We start from the raw sequence: 21,142 nt of genomic DNA on the forward strand, positions 1-21,142 counted from the left end.
GCTTGATGCAAAATTACTATCGAGCCCGGGGTCTCACTGGAAGCAGCATCTCTATTCCTATGGGGTAGAGGTAAGGCTGTCTACATCTTACCCTCCTCAGACTTTATCTTAGCTTTGCTATTGGTGGGATTTACTGAGTATGATGATGATGATGATGATGTTCTTGAAAACATAAGTAATATGTGACCACATCGCTTATGAATTACTAAAGATTATGACAAACACGACAATACCATTGTTCCCATGTGCATTAAAAATGCTAATTTTGTAAATTAATTGCGCTTGAACTACTAAACGCAATCGACGTTCATGTTTTGTCTCTAACTTTTTAGTTTAGCGTGAAATTTCCAACTAAATATAAAGTATAAGCTTATCATTGCTCCTAAAGAATTATAAAGTTACACATATGCTAACATATGAACCCACTCAAGTTGATCTTAGGGTGGCCGGGGCACTTCACGGGTAGAAGTGTGCAAGTAAGGTACCCGCATGGTAGCACCACCGCCAGCCCCTAGGGTAGGCCATACGGGTTCCGGTCACGGGTTTACTTACTCGCGCTAGAAAGGGTAAGGGTTTGAGGGTTGAGGTGTTTAAGGTTGTGTGAATGTTGGTAGAGTAAAAGAGTAGAGTCGAGTGTTTTGTGGTTCTAGGTTATCTTGGATGTAGAGTTGACATGGCAATGCGGGATTGGTGTGAGCTTAGGTAGTACCTTTGAGTGTCTCTTCATCCCTTAGAACAAATTTATTTAGTTAAACTACTGAATGGGTTTGACACCAAGCTTGACCAAACTCGTTTAGGCTGGAGTACTTGACCAAAACTTACGACTATTTTGTTAGATTCGTGTAACTAACATAACCTCGTTTTTGTTTTTTTATGACAAATATTACTCCTATACACCAAAAATTCTAAATTATTCTTCATTACCCAGGTATGCACCTAAAACCTCCCTTTAAAAGACATATACATCTATGACGTGGGCTACCCCGCATTGACCGCTACACCCCGTTTTATCTACTCACCAACTATCAACCCATAAAAAAAGATATTATGAGATTCATCATGTTCCCGCAATCTATAAAATATAAATATAAATATAAGTATAAATATAAATATTAAAGTTAAAATTATTAGATCATTACTTATTTATTTGACTCAATAGTGTATCAAGTCAAATATTTCATTTTTATTCTATAACATGTTATGGACACTTCTATAGTTCTATATTAAATTTGTCCATTTGTAAAATATATATAAAACAATTCTCTCTTCTAACCATCACATTCCACATTCTACAAACTCTCCCCTTACATTTTGTGCATCCAAAATGACAACCCACAAAAAAGGAGTAATGTATGTCTACAAACTCGACACCGGAAACCACCAACCGGAGCCTCATCACCACCCATCACCGCCGCCACGAACCGCCACCGCAAAGAAAACCATTACACATACCTTGGGAGCATTGTTCAATAGATCCAAAACCTACCAGGAAACCAATCACCATCACAACTCAAACAAACAAGACACACAAAAGGTCGTTTTCGACGGAGGCAGGCGGTCGGTTCCGGCGGTCCAAGAGGGCGAAAAATTGGTTTCAATGATCGAAAAAGGGCGAAAAACGGTTTCGGGGACGGGTGTGGGGAGAAAACCGGCGGTGGCAGGGCGGAGATCGGCGGAGAACAGGGCGGAGATGGTGATGGTTGATGTGGGGATGGTGGCGGAGTTGCTAGGGGTGAGGAGGGTGTTGGTGACGGACATGCCGGGGTTCATGCAAGTGCATGCATTCCGGTGTGCTAGACAAAGTTTGGGTAGTTTGGAAAAATTTAGCCCCAAACAAGTTGCTTTTAACATTAAAAAGGTATGTACTTTTTTTATGTCACACGTACAACTATTAATGCATAATGTACAACAATGTACTTATTTTTTCTCTAGAGTTAAATCTAGTTATTGTGGTTTGAATCATTTATTTTATAGTTTAATTCAAAGGTTTTATTTTTTGTTTGTGGGTCTAAAAAGTTTCACCATTGTCATTTTAGTATATTGGGTTAACTTCATTTATTTTTTCTGTTAATGAGAAGGGTAATTCGGTCCTCGCCGTCCGACGACCTCCCTCTTCTCCTCCGACCAGTTTTCCGGCAAACCGACCTCCCTCCTCGCCGTCCGACGACCTCCCTCCTCATCTGATCAATTTTCTGGCGACCTCCCTCTTCTCTTCGCCGTCTAATGACCTCCCTCTTCTCCTTCGACATCCCTCTTCTCCTTGCAGACAGTAAAAAAACAAACAATCTTATATTTTCAGCTTGCAGAGCTTCAGACCACATCTGTAGTTGCAAACATGAAAACAAATGAAATCACTTACTCTAAAATGTAAAACATAATTAAATAGTAATCAAGTTAATAACCGGTTTATTTGCATTTAGTTTTATAACTTTATACGTTTATTATTTTAAGATAAAAATAAAAACTAGAATTCAAAAAAATAAATTATATACATTATATGTTTATTTATGTGAAAAAAGAGTTGTAATATCATGGCGATTTGGTGGCATGTGCATCAGATTTGTTTAGATGTTAAGGTTCAATTTTATATATTATGCCTAAAAATAATTTCGTACGGTACCTTTGGTTTTTAGCTAGTTTTACAAATACGTATGAATATTAATCTACTTTTATAAAGTGATTTATTAGATAATTAAAAACAAAGAATCTTAAATACCATTAGAAATTCAGAAGAATTGTGCGAAGGGGCCATCAACAGGTAGAAAAAGCCCGGGATATTTAGAATAAAAGTTTTCGATTAAAAAAACTAATTTATTTAGCTTGATTGGGTGGGTCGATTTCAAACGGTATTACCCAAGTATAGAAAAAATAAGTTAATGATAAAAATACAATACCGAAACTTTTAGAAAGGTTTGAAGTGCTTTTAATTGAGCAACTATGAAAGTTGATTATTGTAAACGACAATTTTCTTATTGTTTACAATTTATAACTTATATGAATTTGTTGCAACTCTATTTCGCGACAAGAATGATTTAATTAGCTAGGATTAATCTCATTTAATGACTATACAAGACTAATCTAGTATTAGCCTAAAACATGAATTCAAAGAGTACAACATATATGATCATTTTTGCTTTGAATGCATAGTCATCAAACCTATTTTAAGGCTAAATACGTATTCATAGTCTTTTCAGTCATTTTTTTACAAATATGTTTGTCAGTCTTCTGACAAAGATTGAACATTGGTCTCCTCACAAAAAGTAATTCCTCTTTTAACACCAGGCGAGAGCCTAAATAATTGCTCATCATATTAAAATGCTAAATTTGCTTAGGTGTATAAAAGAGTATTGGTAGGCTTCCCATCTAATCTATAATCATGTGACATATGATTCAAACCTTGCTTTTTGAACAACCCATCCCATGTTATAATTTATATAAAAATATTTTATATAAGTTATTTGTTTTAAAAAGAAGCTAAAGAAAACATGAGAAATAAGGATCGTAGGTATGAGAGAAATACCTATAAAGTAAAAAATGTGTAAAAAAATGAAAATTAACAGCCATTGTTAACTTTTATTTATTTAATCTACTTTCATCAGTTTTTTAAACTCAAATAACCTTTACATACATCAATATCATTAAAAATGTTGATGTAATATACGTCTAAAATAGTTACAATGTGTCAATGTTGCTTCTTAAAAGTCCAGTTACAACAAACTTGATCCATCTAATGTTACAACCATACATCCAAATTTGTCCGAGGTGCATGAACGTATTGTGTGATTATAATGATAGGCTCAAATAATTAAATTGTATGTCTTAACGGATACATGTGTTTCTCCCTAAAAAAAACATGTGTTACGTCTCTATCAATGTGTACGCTTCACATGCAAAGTCACTTTTTACGAACTGGACTCTTATTAAATATACACACTTGCGTGTAAATATGTAAATATAACGTCAACTTAATATGTTTGATCTTTGATGTAATTTGATCCGATTTTTATTTCTACATTTAAATTGTATTTATTTTTTTAGCTAATTGTAATGTTAATTAAATAAATTTAGTTTAATATTTGTATTTAATACTTTTTTTCCTGGCAGGAATTTGACAAGGTATATGGGCCAGCATGGCATTGCATTGTGGGCTCAAGTTTTGGGTCATTTGTGACCCATGCAACCGGTTGTTTTCTTTATTTCTCGATGGAAAAATTATATATTTTAGTTTTCAAGACAAAAGTTCAGAAAACTGTGAAGTTTTCTCCTTAATAATAAGAACTAGATTTGTTGACGTCGCGTGTCGCCGCGAAAAAAAGTAATGATAATGTAAAACAAACGCTATTAGAAAATGAGGCATGTTGTTTAGAAAACCAAACCGTTAGAATCAGTTTAATTTATCATCATGCCGTTTTACACCATCAAATAAATAGTCTATTTTTAATACAACTTCATTTCAACAAAACTTGGAATGTTAAGAATAAAAATTTTAAACACAACCACGTACTTAAGTTTTTAAAAAAAAAAATTAACGAACTTAAGTTATTAGAGAAATTTCAAATTATGTGATAAAGGAAATATGATTTAAAAAAATAAAAAAAAAAGAATTATTAAAAACAAAAAATAATTGATAAAATATGGTTTTAAAAAAGTAAAAAAAATAATAAAAATATTTAAAACCTAAAAGTAAATATAATAATAAACTATTATAATATTAAATAATAAAATATATAAAAAAAACTATATATTATTATAAAAATAAAGTTATTATTTATGATCCTTCGATAACAATATATGTATATATATATATATATATATATATATATATATATATATATATATATATATATAGAGAGAGAGAGAGAGAGTAAGGTTAACATACAAAAAGCCTTATCATACATCACGTAGGAGACAATGGTAACCGTTGGATCAGGGGTATAATCACGCATGGGACCACATAATCACGCATGGGACCACATAATCACGCATGAGACTATAATCACGCACGTTCTATGATAATAACGCACGTTATATTTTTTGTCATGTATGTTAATGTAGGTTAAGCCCTGAAGTACATTATATTTTCTCTCTCTCTCTCTCTCTCTCTCTATATATATATATATATATATATAGATGAAAGGATAGCTCATAGTTTTTCTATACTAATAAATAAAAATCTTTTTTTGACACGTGTCAATCTCTGGTGCCTCCTTATCTTATTTTTCAATTTCTTTTTCCATTAAACGATAATTTAACTAAATATAATTTGGATAAAAATAATAACCTTTTTATCAAACTTTTAATTAATAATCTCCTTATCTTATTTTTCAATTTTTTACTATTAAACAATATTTAATTGAATATAATTTAGATAAGAATAATAACTTTTCAAGTTTTTATTATCATTTAAAATAGATTTAGTTTTTTAATATTATTGATATTTAATATTTAATAGGATACATAAATAAGAATATTATATTATATCACAAACTTCATGGATCTCTCTTATTTATTTACTATTTATTTTATTTTTTCCGTTTATTAATAATCATCTAATATTTCATTGGTTCTATCACATGTAATACACATTTTTCTAACCTAATAATAAATAAAAAATTAATTAACAATTTAATAAGTAAATAGTACATCGAATTTATAATTTAAATACATATCCTGACGACCATACGTGTTAATCGATTACATTATATTTAATTAACTCGTACAATATATGGGTATTTTACAAATATAACTATAATGTTTATTATATAAAATTAAATTTAAGCAACCCGTGTATAACACGGGGTTCTAAGCTAGTAAAGGAATATATATATAAATATAGTTAGCGTTGCTTTTCTTATTGTTTTAATTTGTTTATGATTAGGGATGACAATCAAACCCGAACCCGACACATTTGGGACGGGTTTGTGGTCGGTTAATTGGGTTTGGGACGGGTTTGGGAATAGTTTTTATTTTTTTTCGCGGGTTTGGGACGGGTTTGGGATTTAGTGATATACCTGTTTACCCGACCAATTATCCGATAAAGTGTAACCGTTTACCCGATTGTATACCCGATATAATTTCTTTTATATTATTAAATATGTATATATATGATAAATCCATTTTTTACACATAGAGATATAGAGATATTCTATTCCTGATACATTGTAGTTATTTGATATATATTTTTATAATGATAATAGAAAATGTAACCGGTTAGTAGTTATCCGATAGATACCCAATGGGTTTTGACATGAGTATATCCAACGAGTAATCTTTTTAAATTAACGGGTTTACCCGAAACCCGCGGGTATACCCGATACCCGATGGGTATTTACCCGCTAGAAACCCGACGGGTTTTTGGACGGGTTTGGGACAAGCTTATCTAACCAGGTTTGGGTTTGGGATTATTTAAACCCGTCCCAAACCCGACCCATTGCCATCCTTATTTATGATAGTGTATTTGTTATCAAGAAAGCGTAAAAGCATACACAATTACACACAGTGGTGGACCCAATAATTATTTTTTAGGGGTGCATATGAGGTGTTTAACCATATTTTCAAAGGGTACGGTCAGGTTTTTAACCTATAATATACACTATTTTTTTCAAGGGGTGCGGCCGTCCACCTTGGCCAAAGAGTGGGTCATTACACATGAAGAAAAAAAATAACAAGACAGTCATTTTTAGGTGTGTTAATACGTCAAGTCGACGATGCCTATGTTCGATAAGTTTTACATCTAACTAAGGTCATGGAATAGACATCTGTATATCATAATAAAAAGTATATATCTAAACATACAAACAATACCCCTATTTATTGTTTAGATGTTAATTTTGTTTCAAGTGTCTATTTTTAAGTGCATCTACTTTCCATGGATCTACTTTTCGAACATGTATCTCTAGCGTATTTACTTCTTTTTATAAAAAAAAGTCAACTTTATACATTTTAAAACATTCATGATGATACCTAAACAGATAGTGGATAACAAATTTATTTATGTTTTCCATCTTTATAGAAGCAAGATGTTCAGTGGCGGATCTAGGATTCACACCAAGCCGTAACGTGTTATAAATAAGCCGTAACGAAATCGAAAAAACATTAAATTTTTTCAAAATTTACACTAAAAACGTCAAATTTTTTCGAGCCAAGCCATAGCAGAGGTTACCCCCGGTTAAGGCTAGGTCCGCCCCTGAAGATGTTCTTTGACATGAACAATGGTGTGTAGATACTAAAAAACCAAATGTGTGAGTCGGGTTAAACTTAAAACCGTACCACGCCAAACTAAACCCAAAATTTCTAAAAAATTCAAAATTAACAACGAGACCGATATATGAACAGCACATAAAATTTAAAGTGTCTCATATTCAATCTATACCCAAACCGAATTCAAATTCACCCCAAAAAACAAAACCGATGATCAAACCGAATATGCTTAATCGATCAAGCCTCAAATTAGTTCAAGGTTAGGTATTCGGATTACCCGGTCCGACCAAATCCCGCTTAGTCTTCTTAGGGGCTGTTTGTTTAGCTCTTAATGGTTTAGACCTCTTACGGGTTCAGCAATTAAGCGTTCAGACTGTTTGTTTTGCGAGCAGATGTCCGAATGGTTCAGATATTTGCCTCTGAATGGTTAAGCATTATACTGAGTCTGAATGGTTAAGACCTCTAATCTGAATTGGTCAGACATTTGTCTCTGAACGGTTAAGCATTATACTGACTCTTAATGGTTCAGATCTCTTAATGATTTAACACTTAACCATTTAAAAGTTGCAAAGAGAGCTTAGTCTCTCTATTAAACAAATAAATTGTTTGGAAAAGTTAAACAAGCGTATTGAACACTTGACAAATTCGTAATTGAGTAAACTGCCAAAATGGTCGCTAAGGTTTGGTCACTTTTGCCACTTTAGTAAAAAATTCAAACCTTTTGAATATGGGTCCCTGTGGTTCTAATTTTGTTGCTATTTTCATCCAAAATCAAAATCTTGTCAAATTTTTCAGTTAACATTAAGTTTTTTTTTTTTTGTTATTTTCATCCCTTTTAATGAAGGGCAAAATGATCAGATTTTTTAATTTGTTATAATAAAACGTTAAAAAACCATTTTGCCCTTCATTAAAAGAGAGAAAAAAGACAAAAAAAACTGGATTTTAATTGAAAAATCTGACCAAATTTTAATTTTGAATGAAAATGACAACAAAATTGAAACCACAGACATCCAAATTCAAAAGGTTTAATTTTTGTATTAAAGTAAGAAAAGTGACCAAATCTTGTTAGAGACCATTTTAACAGATTTACTAGAAAAAAAGAAATTAATAATGGTGTTTTCTGTCCAATAAAGAACATTCTTTTACCCAAAACAAAAAGAAAAAACAAATCTGGTTGTGTAGTGTATGCACCAAACTGCAAAATCTACCTCTTTCTTTCTTTCCATCAGCCGTCGTCACACATAGACAGATCCCCTCTCTAATTTCTTCTCCATTATCATTATCATCTTTCAACATTTTACACCTTCAATTTTACAAAAATTAATCAAATCTTTTACTCAATTTCGACATTCAGGGCTGTTTAATCCTCAAAACCCATCTGGGTTTTGTTTTGTTTTTATCGACAAGACACCCAAATGATGGGTTTTTAGTTCACTTTTGTTTTTATCAAAGTTTTTGAATTTTATATGGGTTTCTTAAGTTGGATTCATTAGGTTAAAATCTTGGATTGATTCTTGAATTTCAAATCTCAAGATTGGGTTTTTAGCATTTTAGTTAATTTTAGCTTTTTTTTTTTTTTTTTTTTTTTTTTTGATACTGCTCCATTAGCTTCAACTAGAGTTCAAGATTTCAAGTTTTTTGGAGCAGTTGAATTAATATTTAATATTTAATATTAATATAATATCATTATATATTTATTATATATATAAGAAAAAAGAGAAATATGTCTGGTGGAACACCAACTGCTGGTGGGCTTATGAGGCAGAGGCATAGTCAAGGGTATGCTTCAAGTGGTGATGATCTTGAAGATGATGCTTGTTCGAGAATTCGGCCGAAATTTCCGGAAACAAGAACATGGACTGAGGTTTTAGAGAATGTGCTTTGGTTTGTTTCTGCAAGTTTGATAATATATTTGGGAGATTGGCATTCCAACTTGATTTATATCTTGTTTCATGATGCCAGGATTAGAAGGTAAGTAAGTTATCTCATATCATTATGTTTTATTATACAAAATTCTGATTTATTTTTATTTTTTTATTGCTCATTTTTATGCTTTATGACAATATGTGCCTGTGTTGGTGAATTTTGTTTCTATATGGTTTATGTTAGTTGGACTCTAGTTTAGTGTTTAAGATAATTGACACAAATAGATCATAGGTTATCTAGGGAAAGTCATGCACATGAATTTAACATAGGTTCTCTCGGTGAGATATCGGTGATTTTAATAAAATGCAGAATTTATATATATAGCAATTTAACACTAATAATTCAGTGATATATCGGTGAATGTGATATATTGGTCAAATATCGGTTATATCGGTCAATATCGCCGATAATATCAGTACCGATATTTTGACTGATATCTGAGACCGATATTTTACTAAGGGACTGATATGACCGATATAACTGATATATCACCGATATTAAGTGCATAGATAGAAAGGAGTCATTCTTAATGCTATAATTGAAGGAACCTTGGTTTTAAAATGGCGTGATGCGCCCATTGCGCTAGCTCGAGCACATCGCAACACCTGATGCGTTGCGTTTACATGATGCGATGATATTGCGACAATTTCGCATAATGCGTAAGTCGTAAAATGCGCAATTATGCACGCAATATGTTTTTTTTGGAACACGATTATCTAATTTTTAAATTTATAAAAGGCGTGAGGCGTTTAGCAGTTTAGGGTCCGGAAAAATGAGGTGGGAGACGAAGTTGCTAGCCTCGCGTATGCGAGGTGTGGTGTGTTAAATTATGTATAGCCGAATAAGGAATAGTTGGTCAATGGTCACTTCCTATTGGTTGAAAGGGGAGGTTGATTGAAAGTTCGAAGTTATAATTATTAGTTATATAGAAGTGTTTGGCGGAAATTGTTGTAGTTCTAAGAGGCCTATAGTTGAACAATATAAAACGACATAAAAAACTGTAATATTTTGGAATCTTTTAGCACGCTTATAAATTATCATCCTTCTCGTGAACACACACATAGGGGTACACACGTTTCAAAACCGATAATATGTTGAGAACCACAAAATACACTTGTACATAATGCATAAAAGAGAATTAGAAGCGGTGGGGCCGAGACAATGAGACACAGACATTCAAAGTAGATGCGGTTCTCAACATATAATTGGTTCTGAAACGAACGAAGGTAGAAAATTTTAGCTTTGTAAAGCTAAGGGGGCGCTTGGGATTGCTTATTGAAAATAGCTTATTTCACCTTAAGGGTAAATTGTAATTTTAAATTCATAAAAAAGCTTATTGGAAAAAAAAAAAAAAAAACTTATTTCACGCTAAAATAAGCGGAGAATCATAAACACTCTTCTTTATCCAAACACATTCTAAAGTGTTTATCTACTTTTAAAAAAGCGATAAGCAGATAAGCTGTTCAAGAAAGGAATCTTAAGCACCCTAAAATCTTGAATCTTTTCAAACCATGAAATGCATAATTGAAATTGCTGAATGTAGTAAAAGTTGAACTATCGAATGTTTTTTTTTTTTTTTTTTGGAAAAATTACAAGTTTTGTCCTTTATCTTAATACCACTTATCAAGCGGTGTCCTTTTTAACGAATTTTGACAAGTTTTCCCCTTTACAAGGAATTTTGTTGCACGTTTTGTCCTTTAGACTTAACCAAGTTAGATTTTCTTGTTAAATCTTGTCACCCAAGGGTATTTTAGTCTTTTACCCATTTATTTCAATTTTCAAGAGTCAACCCTAAAAATATTTTGTTTTATTCTTTTAAATAATATTAAATAAATGGGTAAAAAGACTAAAATACCCTTGGGTGACAAGATTTAACAAGAAAATCTAACTTGGTTAAGCCTAAAGGACAAAACGTGCAACAAAATTCCTTGTAAAGGGCAAAACTTGTCAAAATTCGTTAAAAAGGACACCGCCTGATAAGTGGTATTAAGATAAAGGACAAAAATTGTAATTTTTCCTTTTTTTTTTCTGGTTGACATATTGCTTATATATTTTATGCAGAATACCGTTGTATCTGGGGCTATTTGGTGTCAGCTTAAATGTTGTCTATTTCGTGTATACAAGTATGTTAGTATGGGGTGTCAGAAAGTCGAGTGAGAGGTGGGAATTATCAAGTACAGACGCCCTACCGTATGTTACCGTAGTCGGACTCGTATCTTTTTGTTTGTAAGACAGCTTCCCCTAAAACCCTTTTTTATTTATATTTTGTTTTGTCTAACGTGTGTGTTTTGGATGTTTTTTTCAAACCGATCATTGCGATGATTTTATGATTTCTTATCATTTGTCATACTAGTAAGATTTGGATAGTTAAGTAAGGGGTTGCTGTAAGATACTTGATTATTGAGATTAATGTGAAATTACCAAACTACCCCTAACTGTTGGCATCTGATTTCATATTTGAATATTTATGTTAAATTGCCTTCTTGATTTTCTATTTATTAGGGTAAAAAATTATTCATATTTGAATATTTATGTTAGGAGTTTATGAAAGAAACATCATTATGTAAAATTGTTCATATTTGAATAATTTTCATTTAAATACGTGTGAAATTACAAAAATACCCTTACCTATAAGCACTTTTTCTACTTATTTAGGGTCAAAATATCAGATTTACATTCATGCAAGCAAGGGCGTAGCTTTGTGAGGGCGGGAGGGGGCGGCCGATCCCCCCGAACTTTTCGCTCAGTAGTGGAGAGTATGTAGTTTTCGTATAGAAATTTTTGGGTATATACGTTTCTGACTCCCCGGTTTTATAGAAATTTTTGGTATATACGTTTTCGACCCCCCAGTCGGAAACCTCAAGCTTCGCCACTGCATGCAAGGATGGAAAACTGACTGTTGAATTAAGTGTGAAATTACTAAAATACCCTTAACTCTAAGCACCTCATTTCGGTTTTCTAGTTATTCAGGGTCAAAACAATCAGATTTGGATAATGACTTAAAAGAGTTTCTGTAGCAAAACCGATTATTCAGACAGATGTGAAATTACCTAACTAACCCTGCTTATTGAGCAAGTGATTATCTGATTCTGATTATTCAAATAAAAATAGTCACTTTAAATTTTCATGTTACTTTGCAGCTTCTGTTTTGCTTTGTGGCCAATTTGGAGTTTCTTGACCCTCCCACTTGTGGTAAACAAACATGATCTCACACGTTCCACGTCTAAAATAATGTGAAGTTACCAAACTACCCTTAACGAGAGTTTTCTAAGTTCTTTGCAGTTCACATTATTTATGGCATGCATGGTCATACTCCCATACATGGTTCTCGGGACATTCAAGCAGCAACCATCAGACATGTTTCGTATCGATTGAAACCCTTTGTTAATATTCACATTGTTTTGAGCATTTTGCATGCGATTAAAGGTTTGTTTGTTTTTTTTTCCCTTTTATCCGGTAATTATAGTTTTAGTTTGTAAGCGATGAATCAGTCAGCCAGCCTTGTTCCCTTTTTTTTTTTTTTTTTTTTTTTTTTAGATTCTATTTTTTTGTTTGTTAAAGTTGAAGAGATCTCAGGTCAGATAGAAATGAAACAAGTCTCATAGTGATTGATTGATAGTTTCTTGTGGTATTTGTTTATTTGCATTTCTTTAAGTAGATAGTCATTTATGCATTGGCACGATCAAAACTTATATGTCGGGGTCCTCATAAAGCTCTCTTCTGTATCGTTCACCTCATGCTTTTTCTTAAAGTAAAATATATATTTATTTAAAATAAAAATCTGACAAATTTCGGTGGCAGCGGACCCACTTGGTTCCTCCTATGATTGTTTATGATGAATATACATGCATAAATGGATGTGTGTGTATAGCTATAGATACAGATACATACGTTTTGTATATACATGTATACGAATATTTCATGGTTTTACTTTTATGATGGCAATCGGGATGAATGTACTATATTTATGCTAAAAGGCACGATTTGCGTAGCCTTTGGATTGTCACAAAGCATCTCATATTTCTATACAACTTCAGTTTTTTTGATGTGTAACTCATACAATACTTTTAACATAGCATACCTTGTTTTATTTTGTTTATTACCTTATGTATACATAGGAATACATTAAAAATTTAAGCTTGTAAAAGATATAAAACATACGTTTATAAGAATAAAAATAAAAATAGCTCTTAATTGATGAAAATTAACAAAATGGTTTATAAATGTGCTGTGAAATTTTAATTAGATTTGTAACATTAATATAAGAATTAAAATCTGGTTTCATCAATGTGCCTTTAAAATTTTTTTCATGATCTTCTCATTTTTCCACTTTAACCTCCTAAACTCTTTTGATCCCTACCACTTTATACAATTGTCACATTTAGTCCCCCAACAAATATAATAAATAAAAGAAAAGATAACGGATCACTCTCTCTTGCCGTCTTACTTTTCTCTCTCTCTCAGATCTCAACATACACATAAGAAAATACGAAAACGTGGCATGCAATTGGCAACACGTGGCAACTAATCCTAAATGAAAATGGACGGTTGTGATTAAATAACTATTCATTTCGATTTCTCTATTATTAGGTAATAGGTAAAGATTGTATGTTTTCTTACACTTTGAAGATCATGAGTTTTATAAGTTTGTTTATTTTTTCACGTGGTTTAAAACTTCAGTGGTAACAAGAACCCTCCAAGGATACAAATTCATTCACTAGGTCGTTTTGCGATAGCAATAATGTTGCTTACAAGTCGATCTCAAGCAAGGCAAGACAAGCTCTAACCTAATCTCGAAATGAGTCGGATTGGTTTGAGTTGATATACTCAACGACTCGACTTGAGTTGGTTTGGTTACCTCTTTTGATTCGTGTTCAAGTAAGATACTTGAGTTTTTATTTATTGAGGACAAAACCTTTAAGTTGCATGAAATCATCTTTTTGAGACTAGCATATATAGTGAGAAACGAGGATTGGAAGGGATGTAGGATAGCAATGCTATCGCGCTTCAAATTTCCAACCTCTTAGGATTTGAAAATAATTTTTCCCCAATTCCTTGAAGAGATGGTTAGTACCGATATTACTCGATAAAAAATTTCAATATCCTATTTAGATAGATTATACAAGCCAACGAGCAAACTCTCTTCAACTTGAGATTCGAATAAACTAATTTAAAGCAATTTCAAACTACCAACTATCTATCTGATCACAACAACACAAAACAATTAATAATTATAAGAGTAAATTGTAGTTTCCTCGCGTTAATAGGTTTTGTTCATCCTTAACACCTTTCGCCCTTAACGTTTGATCTTTTCACACTTTATATCCTTGGACCTTAACATTGTTAGTTTTTTTGATAGTTTTTGTGTGAATTAGGGATGAGCAAATCGTTCCTGGTACCGGTACCGAATTTACCGAACCGGGTACTTTTTCGGTACCGACTTTTAGCATTTTCGGTATCGGTATTTACCGGTTTTTACCCTCAAATACCGGTACCGAACCGTACCGAACCGGGTATATTCGGTACTGGTACCCACTTTTAAGGATTTTCGGTACCGGTACCTGTTCGGTACCGGACGGTACCAAGCTCATCCCTTGTGTGAATCATTGATATACCCTTAATTCCATCTTCTTCTTCTTCAACACATGTCTCAATCCACCCACCACCACCAAGCGCCATTGCCACCTGACCTCACTACCACCCGCCACCGCCCTCTTATCTTCTTGTCCCAGTTTTTATCTGGTTGTCGATAGTGTACCCGATTTTCGGGTCATCGCAGAAATTTGGGTCATGCAAGTCGTACTGAAGGTTTAACCCATTTATTGTATGTATGACAGAAACAAAAGGATTTATGGTCTGAGACATATGTTGAAAAAGAATATGAAGTTAAGGCTATATCAGTATTTTTCACAAAAAAGGTTGAACATTATTAAGGTCCAAGAACATAAAGTGCGAAAAGATCAAACGTTAGGGACGAGAAGTGTTACAGATGAATAAAACCTGTTAATTCGAGGAAACCACGTAAAACGAAAACTTTATAAACAACAAGTTAAAAGTAAAGGGGCTTAAAACAAAAATATATATAAGTGGTTGCTTATAACAACTGTGCGTGTATCTATCTCTATCTAGGGTTAGGGTTCGAGCAAACAAACAAACAACAATGGAGGAGATAACAGAAGCAGTTCAGAACATTAGTATCTCAAACGATTCACAGAAGAAGAATCGCATTCAAGTTTCCAACACGAAGAAGCCTCTCTTCTTCTACGTTAATCTCGCCAAGGTATAAATCTATAATCGCCGTTTTTTTGTGTTTTTGTTCTTCGTGATTTTTGAAATTTGTGTTCGGAGATTGATGATTTGTGGTTCATTTCAGAGGTACATGCAACAGCATAATGATGTTGAGCTTTCTGCGTTAGGAATGGGTGAGTTTGTTATTACTCTTCGTTCGTAACATAATATTTGTGTTGATACATTTACACTAGGAAGACGATTAAACAAAAAAGGAAATATGATTTGTGTTGGATTTTATGTGCATCTGTATTAAGAGATTCATGTGTTTTGTTAAGTAATTGCATGCTCTAAGTTTGCTGATTATTTCCTGAAATATGAAGTTTGTGCATTGTAGTTTTAGATTTGTGTATCTTATATTCTTATTGATTGCTACGCCCCGTTTGCGGTTTTCGCATATAATGTATATATGTGTAGGCCATCGTGGGGCAAAAGTGAAAGTGCACTAATTTTAACGTTATTTTACTAATTTCGTGAAAATAATGTTAAAAGTGGAGGACAGTTAATCATGCATCATGTGGTAGCGTTGATAGCTGAAAGACAAAAGGGTACATGCACTAATCGGTCTTTGTCCGGATTGCTGAGTGTTATGTGCCTTATGTCCAAGGCTTGATGCAAAACTACTATCGAGCCGGGGGTCTCACTGGAAGCAGACTCTCTATTCCTACGGGGTAGAGGTAAAGCTGTCTACATCTTACCCTACTCAGACCCTACCTTTGCTTTGCTATTGGTGGGATTTACCGAGTATGATGATGATGATATTCTAATTGATTACACACTTCTGACTTGGGCTTTGTTGTCTGCATTTGCATTGAGATTTTACTTTTATTTGCCTTAATTTGACAGTGCTTTGTTTTCTTCACTTTTGCAAAAATGAGTATTCTCTTTTAGTGTATTCCAAGAAGCTTATTGTTTGGAATATTGGTTTAAAAAAGCGCCTGAGGCGCGCCTAGGCGCAAGGTGGTCACAGTAGCAAGGGTCATCGCTTCAGCCTACATAAGGCGCGAGGCTTACAGGAAGCGCAGGTGAGACTGAGGTGTGCGTTTGGGCAAAAAATTGGCATAAGGCGACCTAGAGGCGCGCTTGTCATGTACATGACGTATTTTTATGCAGCAGAGTTTTGTACAACAGGCTTTTTAGGTTGTACATGACTACATGTAGGTAGTTTATCTATTAAAACATCTATAAAGCTTATTTGTGTCTAAATATTGGGTAAATGATGTTAGAAACCTATAAGAAACATAACAAATTGCACCTCAAAGTGGCGCGCTTTTAAACTTGGGGCTTCACGTCTCGGTTTTAGACCCTATCGCTATTGTGCGCCTCATGCTTTTTAAAACCAAAATTGGAAGCCTGATTGACTAAGAACAAATAGCATAGCATTGTGACAAAAGGGTAGATTGATGTTCCAGTTTTATGCTGTAGTCATCTTATAGAAGTAACTAGCTTTAAATATTAATGCTTTATTGCTTTTGCTTTACAGATTGTTTCTGGACAATGATTCATGAAGGCTTTGCATTATAGTTTTCGATATATGTAGCCTATTGAGTGTTGTTTATGTATGTCAGGAGTAAATGGTTTCTCTCTGTTAATATATGCTAAGATGGTTAAATAAGCCATTCTGTGAAAATATTAGGGGATTTATGCATGTATACTGGATATTTGCTTGGTTTGCTGTCGGTTTTGTTGTCTACATTTGCACTCAAGGTTTAAAAGAACGGAAACGAGTTTCGAGGCGGTTTTCCTTCGCCTCACGAGGCGTAAGGCCGAGGCGGTATTAATAAATAATATAAAAATTATATATACTTGTATAGAGTAAAATGCACGGATAGTCCCTGTGGTTTGGTGAAATTTCACCTTTAGTCCTTAACTTTTCGAAATTACACTCTTAGTCCCTGTGGTTTTACAAGTTGTTACTCGGATAGTCCGCAAAGCGGATAGAGGTTAGTTTTTCTGGTTAAGTGGGTGTGAAATGACAAGGACTATCCGAGTAACAACTTGTCAAACCACAGGGACTATCCGAGTATAACCTTCATCCGCTTTGGGGACTATCCGAGTAACAACTTGTCAAACCACAGAGACTAAGAGTGTAATTTTGAAAAGTTGGGAACTAAAGTAAAGGTGAAATTTCTCCAAACCACATGGGACTATCCGTGCATTTTACTCTTATATATATTATAAAAATATTAATACTAACTAATTTCATTGTCAGATTCATCAAAATCATCAAAAACACACTTAAAAAAGACATGAAATGCTTGAAATTGACACAAAAAGTCAAAAACAACTATCAAAATCCCTGAGGCTCACCTTTCTTAGCGCCTCAGCCCCTCTGAGGCGCATATACATTAAAAACACCGTGAGACGCGCCTCAGACTCATTTTTTGGCCGTTTCACCTCGAGGCGCGCACCTCAAACGTTTTTTAAAACCATGTTTGCACTTAAAAATGTTTCTTTTTTTAAAATCTTGTGCCTGAATTATACCATGTTCTGTACTTCTGTTTTTTTCACTTTCTAAAAGAAACAGAGTATATTTTTTAGTATGATTTTAAGGAGCCCCTTGGTTTTTAGCCGTGAACATGTAACACTAAAAACTTAGGATATTATTCTGTCTTTTAGTTTTGTTTTTCTTTCAGTTACTAGAGAAGGCATCGTTGGCATTTTTGTTGCAACAATATTTAGTAGCATATGTGCTGCTTATACATTCTTATATTACTGATAATTTATGTTGGTTATATCTGCAGCTATTGCCACTGTTGTCACAATTGCAGAGATTCTCAAGAACAGTGGATTTGCCGTTGAGAAGAGTAAGAATGTTTATGACTGTTATTCGGTATAATTCTAGCATGGGATGTGTGAATTGTATGTATTATTTATATTTATGTTGTTTCAAAAACTAATTGCAGAGATTATGACATCTACTGTTGACATAAAAGATGAATCTAGAGGACGAACTATTCAAAAAGCCAAGGTAAATTAATATATAGTTACACGTCAATGATTCAGAAAGTGATAATATGATGTTTGTTGTTTAGATCGAGATAGTATTGGGGAAGACGGAAAAGTTTGACGAACTGATGGCTGCTGCTGAGGAGGAAAGGGAGCTTGCAAACGGTGAAGAGCAGAGCTAAATGAGGTTTTTGCAAGTGTCGAAAACCGTTTGCTTTTGCCTGCTGTGTTTTGTTTTATGATAAAAGTGGTAGCTTTAAGAACAAATGTTTTAGTTAGAGATCTTGTCACATTACTTCTGTCTCTACCTGTTTGATGTTATTTTACTATGCTTTGTTTCTACTTTAGTAGCTTGGACCGAATTGGTGCTAAACTAGACAAGATTGGTACTGAAATTTTGAAAATAAAAGACTAATATCTAATTTTTGAATAGAATAGGACCGAATTGGTGCTAAACTAGACAACAAACAGATTTTTTTTTAAACTATGATGTGAGCACTGAACGGTCATTACTGGTCTGGTCCTGTGCGGTTCGAGTTCGACTGCTATAACAGTATAACCAGACCGGACCGTATTTGATGAAGATTATATATATTAAGAACTAGGTAATGGACTATGTGTATTACATGGGTTTTGAATAAAGGAATTATGTTACACAAGTAAAAGATGATAAATAATATAAAATAATTGCTTAAAACCACCCATAATTAGAAAATGTCAAATTCTTTGAAATTTAAAGAAAGCTAAATAAATTAAAATAATTTAAGATGCTAATATATGATAATTATTGTTATTTAACAATAAATACGTAAGAGTATTAAAACTTACAATTTATACAACTTGAATTATGAATAATTTGAAATGAAAAGCTACACATGATAAGTCTTCTAGTACACCTTAAAGAGTGTACGTTTCAGAGAATGAAATAGAATCTTGATGGAATTGGAATGTCAATTTCTCTTTATTTTGTTGATTTCAGCAAAAAAATGAATTGAAATTGAAGAACACAAGGAAATGAATCTACATTCAAATTTCATTCAATTTTGCAAAATAAACACACCTAAGTTATCACAAGATTTTGATACTTTAAATTTTAACGATTTTATTTCATTGGTTTTTTCTTTAGGTTGCTATACCGAGTGCCTGTATCGTAACAATCAAATTAATACCAATTGAAGCTGAATTCCTACCACATTGTGCGAGGGATTCCACTATTTATAACTTTAAATTATATATTTGTTATTGTTAAAAACCAGAAAAAGTAAACTCATCCCATTATTTTATCTCACTAATCAAATGTAAATTCAAGATGCTATGTAAATAGCTTCCACAATAATGAAAAATAACTTATACATGTGACTAATCAATATTAAATTATATTACAACAATAATTTAAATAGAAAATAACAATATAAAATTAAATAGTTTAAACCCGTGCGAATTAGATCAATATCCTGTATTATATTATATTATAGAGTGAATTTCAAAGATTGTTCTTTATCTTTATACCCATTTTCAGGCGCTGTCCTTTATATTTAAAATTGACGAGTTTTATCCTTTATGTTTTCATATCATACACGTTTTGTCCTTTAGGCCTAACCCAGTTAGTTTTTCCAGTTAAATTTGGTCATGTGCTTTGCACATAAGGGCATTTTTGTCAATTCAAAGGTTGCAGAAGCTTTGAGCTGTAAATCTGCCGTTGAACATACCTTTGAATTGATAAAAATGCCCTCATGTGCAAAGCATATGACCAAATTTAACTGAAAAAAACTAACTAGGTTAGGCCTAAAGGACAAAACGTGTATGATATGAAAACATAAAGGACAAAACTCGTCAATTTTGAACATAAAGGACAATGACTGAAAATGAGTATAAAAATAAAGGACAATCCTTAAAATTCACTCTATATTATATTACAACAAAGTATAATTTCCGTCCATGTGGTTTACACCCGTAGTCACATATAGACGCTATTCGTAAAAAAAAGTCATTCCAGTCTCTCTGTGGTTGTCAATTGGAATCAATCAAGTCCGTGGTAACATTTGATGTTAGTCAACTGTTAGTTGACCGAGGCATGTATGTCTTTTTACTTATATTTTGGAGGGCAATTTGGTCATTACGCTCTTTATATCCCCAAATGCACTTCCATATCTGCACATCTTCAATCTTTATACCTTCTTCATCTTTAGATCTTCAATCTTTATACCTTCATCACCAAATCTCACCATATCATCTTCAACACAACCATCCTCCAATCACAGCAACAAATTCGAACAAGGGAGTTGTCAAAATTAAAGGCTTTCACAACAACAAAATGGGCAAAAGTTATAGCTGAAAAGGATTATACTTCATAGCCGGATTACCCCTGGCTGTGAAGTACAATCCTTTACTATCCGATCTTCGGATTAAAGGGTTTGTAGAAGAAACCCAAAGAATTTCTACAAAGACAAAAGAAAGGTCCATCAAAATGGGCAGAAGTTATACCTGAAAAGTCTAATGCTCTATGACGAACATAATGAAGAATTTGATAGTCAATAAACAGCTATGGATGATGATTCTGCTGTTAGACTATCTCCAATGCATCCTTAACACCCTTCTTCTTAGAAGTCCTTACATGCCCTTACTATTGGAGCAATGGTGCCCTTTGAAGCTTTTAACAATGAAGCCCTTAATTATGGATGCATGTTTGTATTGGTTTTGGTGATAAGGTGGACCCATACTAAAAAATTAAAAACTTTTATTTAAGAATTGTGTGTAGTGAGTACGTGATGAGATGGAA

At 33.1% G+C, this 21,142-nt stretch overlaps 3 protein-coding genes across 5 annotated transcripts; all 3 read left to right on the top strand.

Moving 5' to 3' along the window:
* Window positions 1-1,221: 1,221 nt before the first annotated feature.
* Window positions 1,222-4,291, top strand: LOC110927534. Its single transcript, XM_022171112.2, has 2 exons — window positions 1,222-1,858; window positions 4,105-4,291. The coding sequence occupies exons 1-2, from the start codon at window positions 1,325-1,327 to the stop codon at window positions 4,267-4,269; spliced, it is 699 nt and encodes a 232-aa protein (XP_022026804.1). The 5' UTR covers window positions 1,222-1,324; the 3' UTR covers window positions 4,270-4,291.
* Window positions 4,292-8,371: 4,080 nt separating this feature from the next.
* LOC110928634 lies at window positions 8,372-12,757 on the top strand. 3 transcript variants are annotated; one of them, XM_022171660.2, is made up of 4 exons: window positions 8,372-9,171; window positions 11,188-11,352; window positions 12,267-12,318; window positions 12,399-12,757. In XM_022171660.2, the coding sequence occupies exons 1-4, from the start codon at window positions 8,924-8,926 to the stop codon at window positions 12,603-12,605; spliced, it is 672 nt and encodes a 223-aa protein (XP_022027352.1). In that variant the 5' UTR covers window positions 8,372-8,923; the 3' UTR covers window positions 12,606-12,757. The 3 variants fall into 3 exon arrangements, with proteins under 3 accessions (XP_022027352.1, XP_022027353.1, XP_022027354.1); XM_022171661.2 differs by having other exon boundaries at window positions 12,409-12,757; XM_022171662.2 differs by lacking the exon at window positions 11,188-11,352.
* On the top strand, window positions 12,641-18,741 carry LOC110928635 (uncharacterized protein At2g34160). The gene is made up of 5 exons (XM_022171663.2): window positions 12,641-15,406; window positions 15,500-15,548; window positions 18,159-18,221; window positions 18,321-18,385; window positions 18,450-18,741. The coding sequence occupies exons 1-5, from the start codon at window positions 15,287-15,289 to the stop codon at window positions 18,543-18,545; spliced, it is 393 nt and encodes a 130-aa protein (XP_022027355.1). The 5' UTR covers window positions 12,641-15,286; the 3' UTR covers window positions 18,546-18,741.
* The last annotated feature ends 2,401 nt before the right edge of the window (window positions 18,742-21,142 follow it).

Source organism: Helianthus annuus, chromosome 3, assembly GCF_002127325.2.
Source record: "Helianthus annuus cultivar XRQ/B chromosome 3, HanXRQr2.0-SUNRISE, whole genome shotgun sequence".
In the NCBI taxonomy this organism is placed as follows: domain Eukaryota; kingdom Viridiplantae; phylum Streptophyta; class Magnoliopsida; order Asterales; family Asteraceae; genus Helianthus; species Helianthus annuus.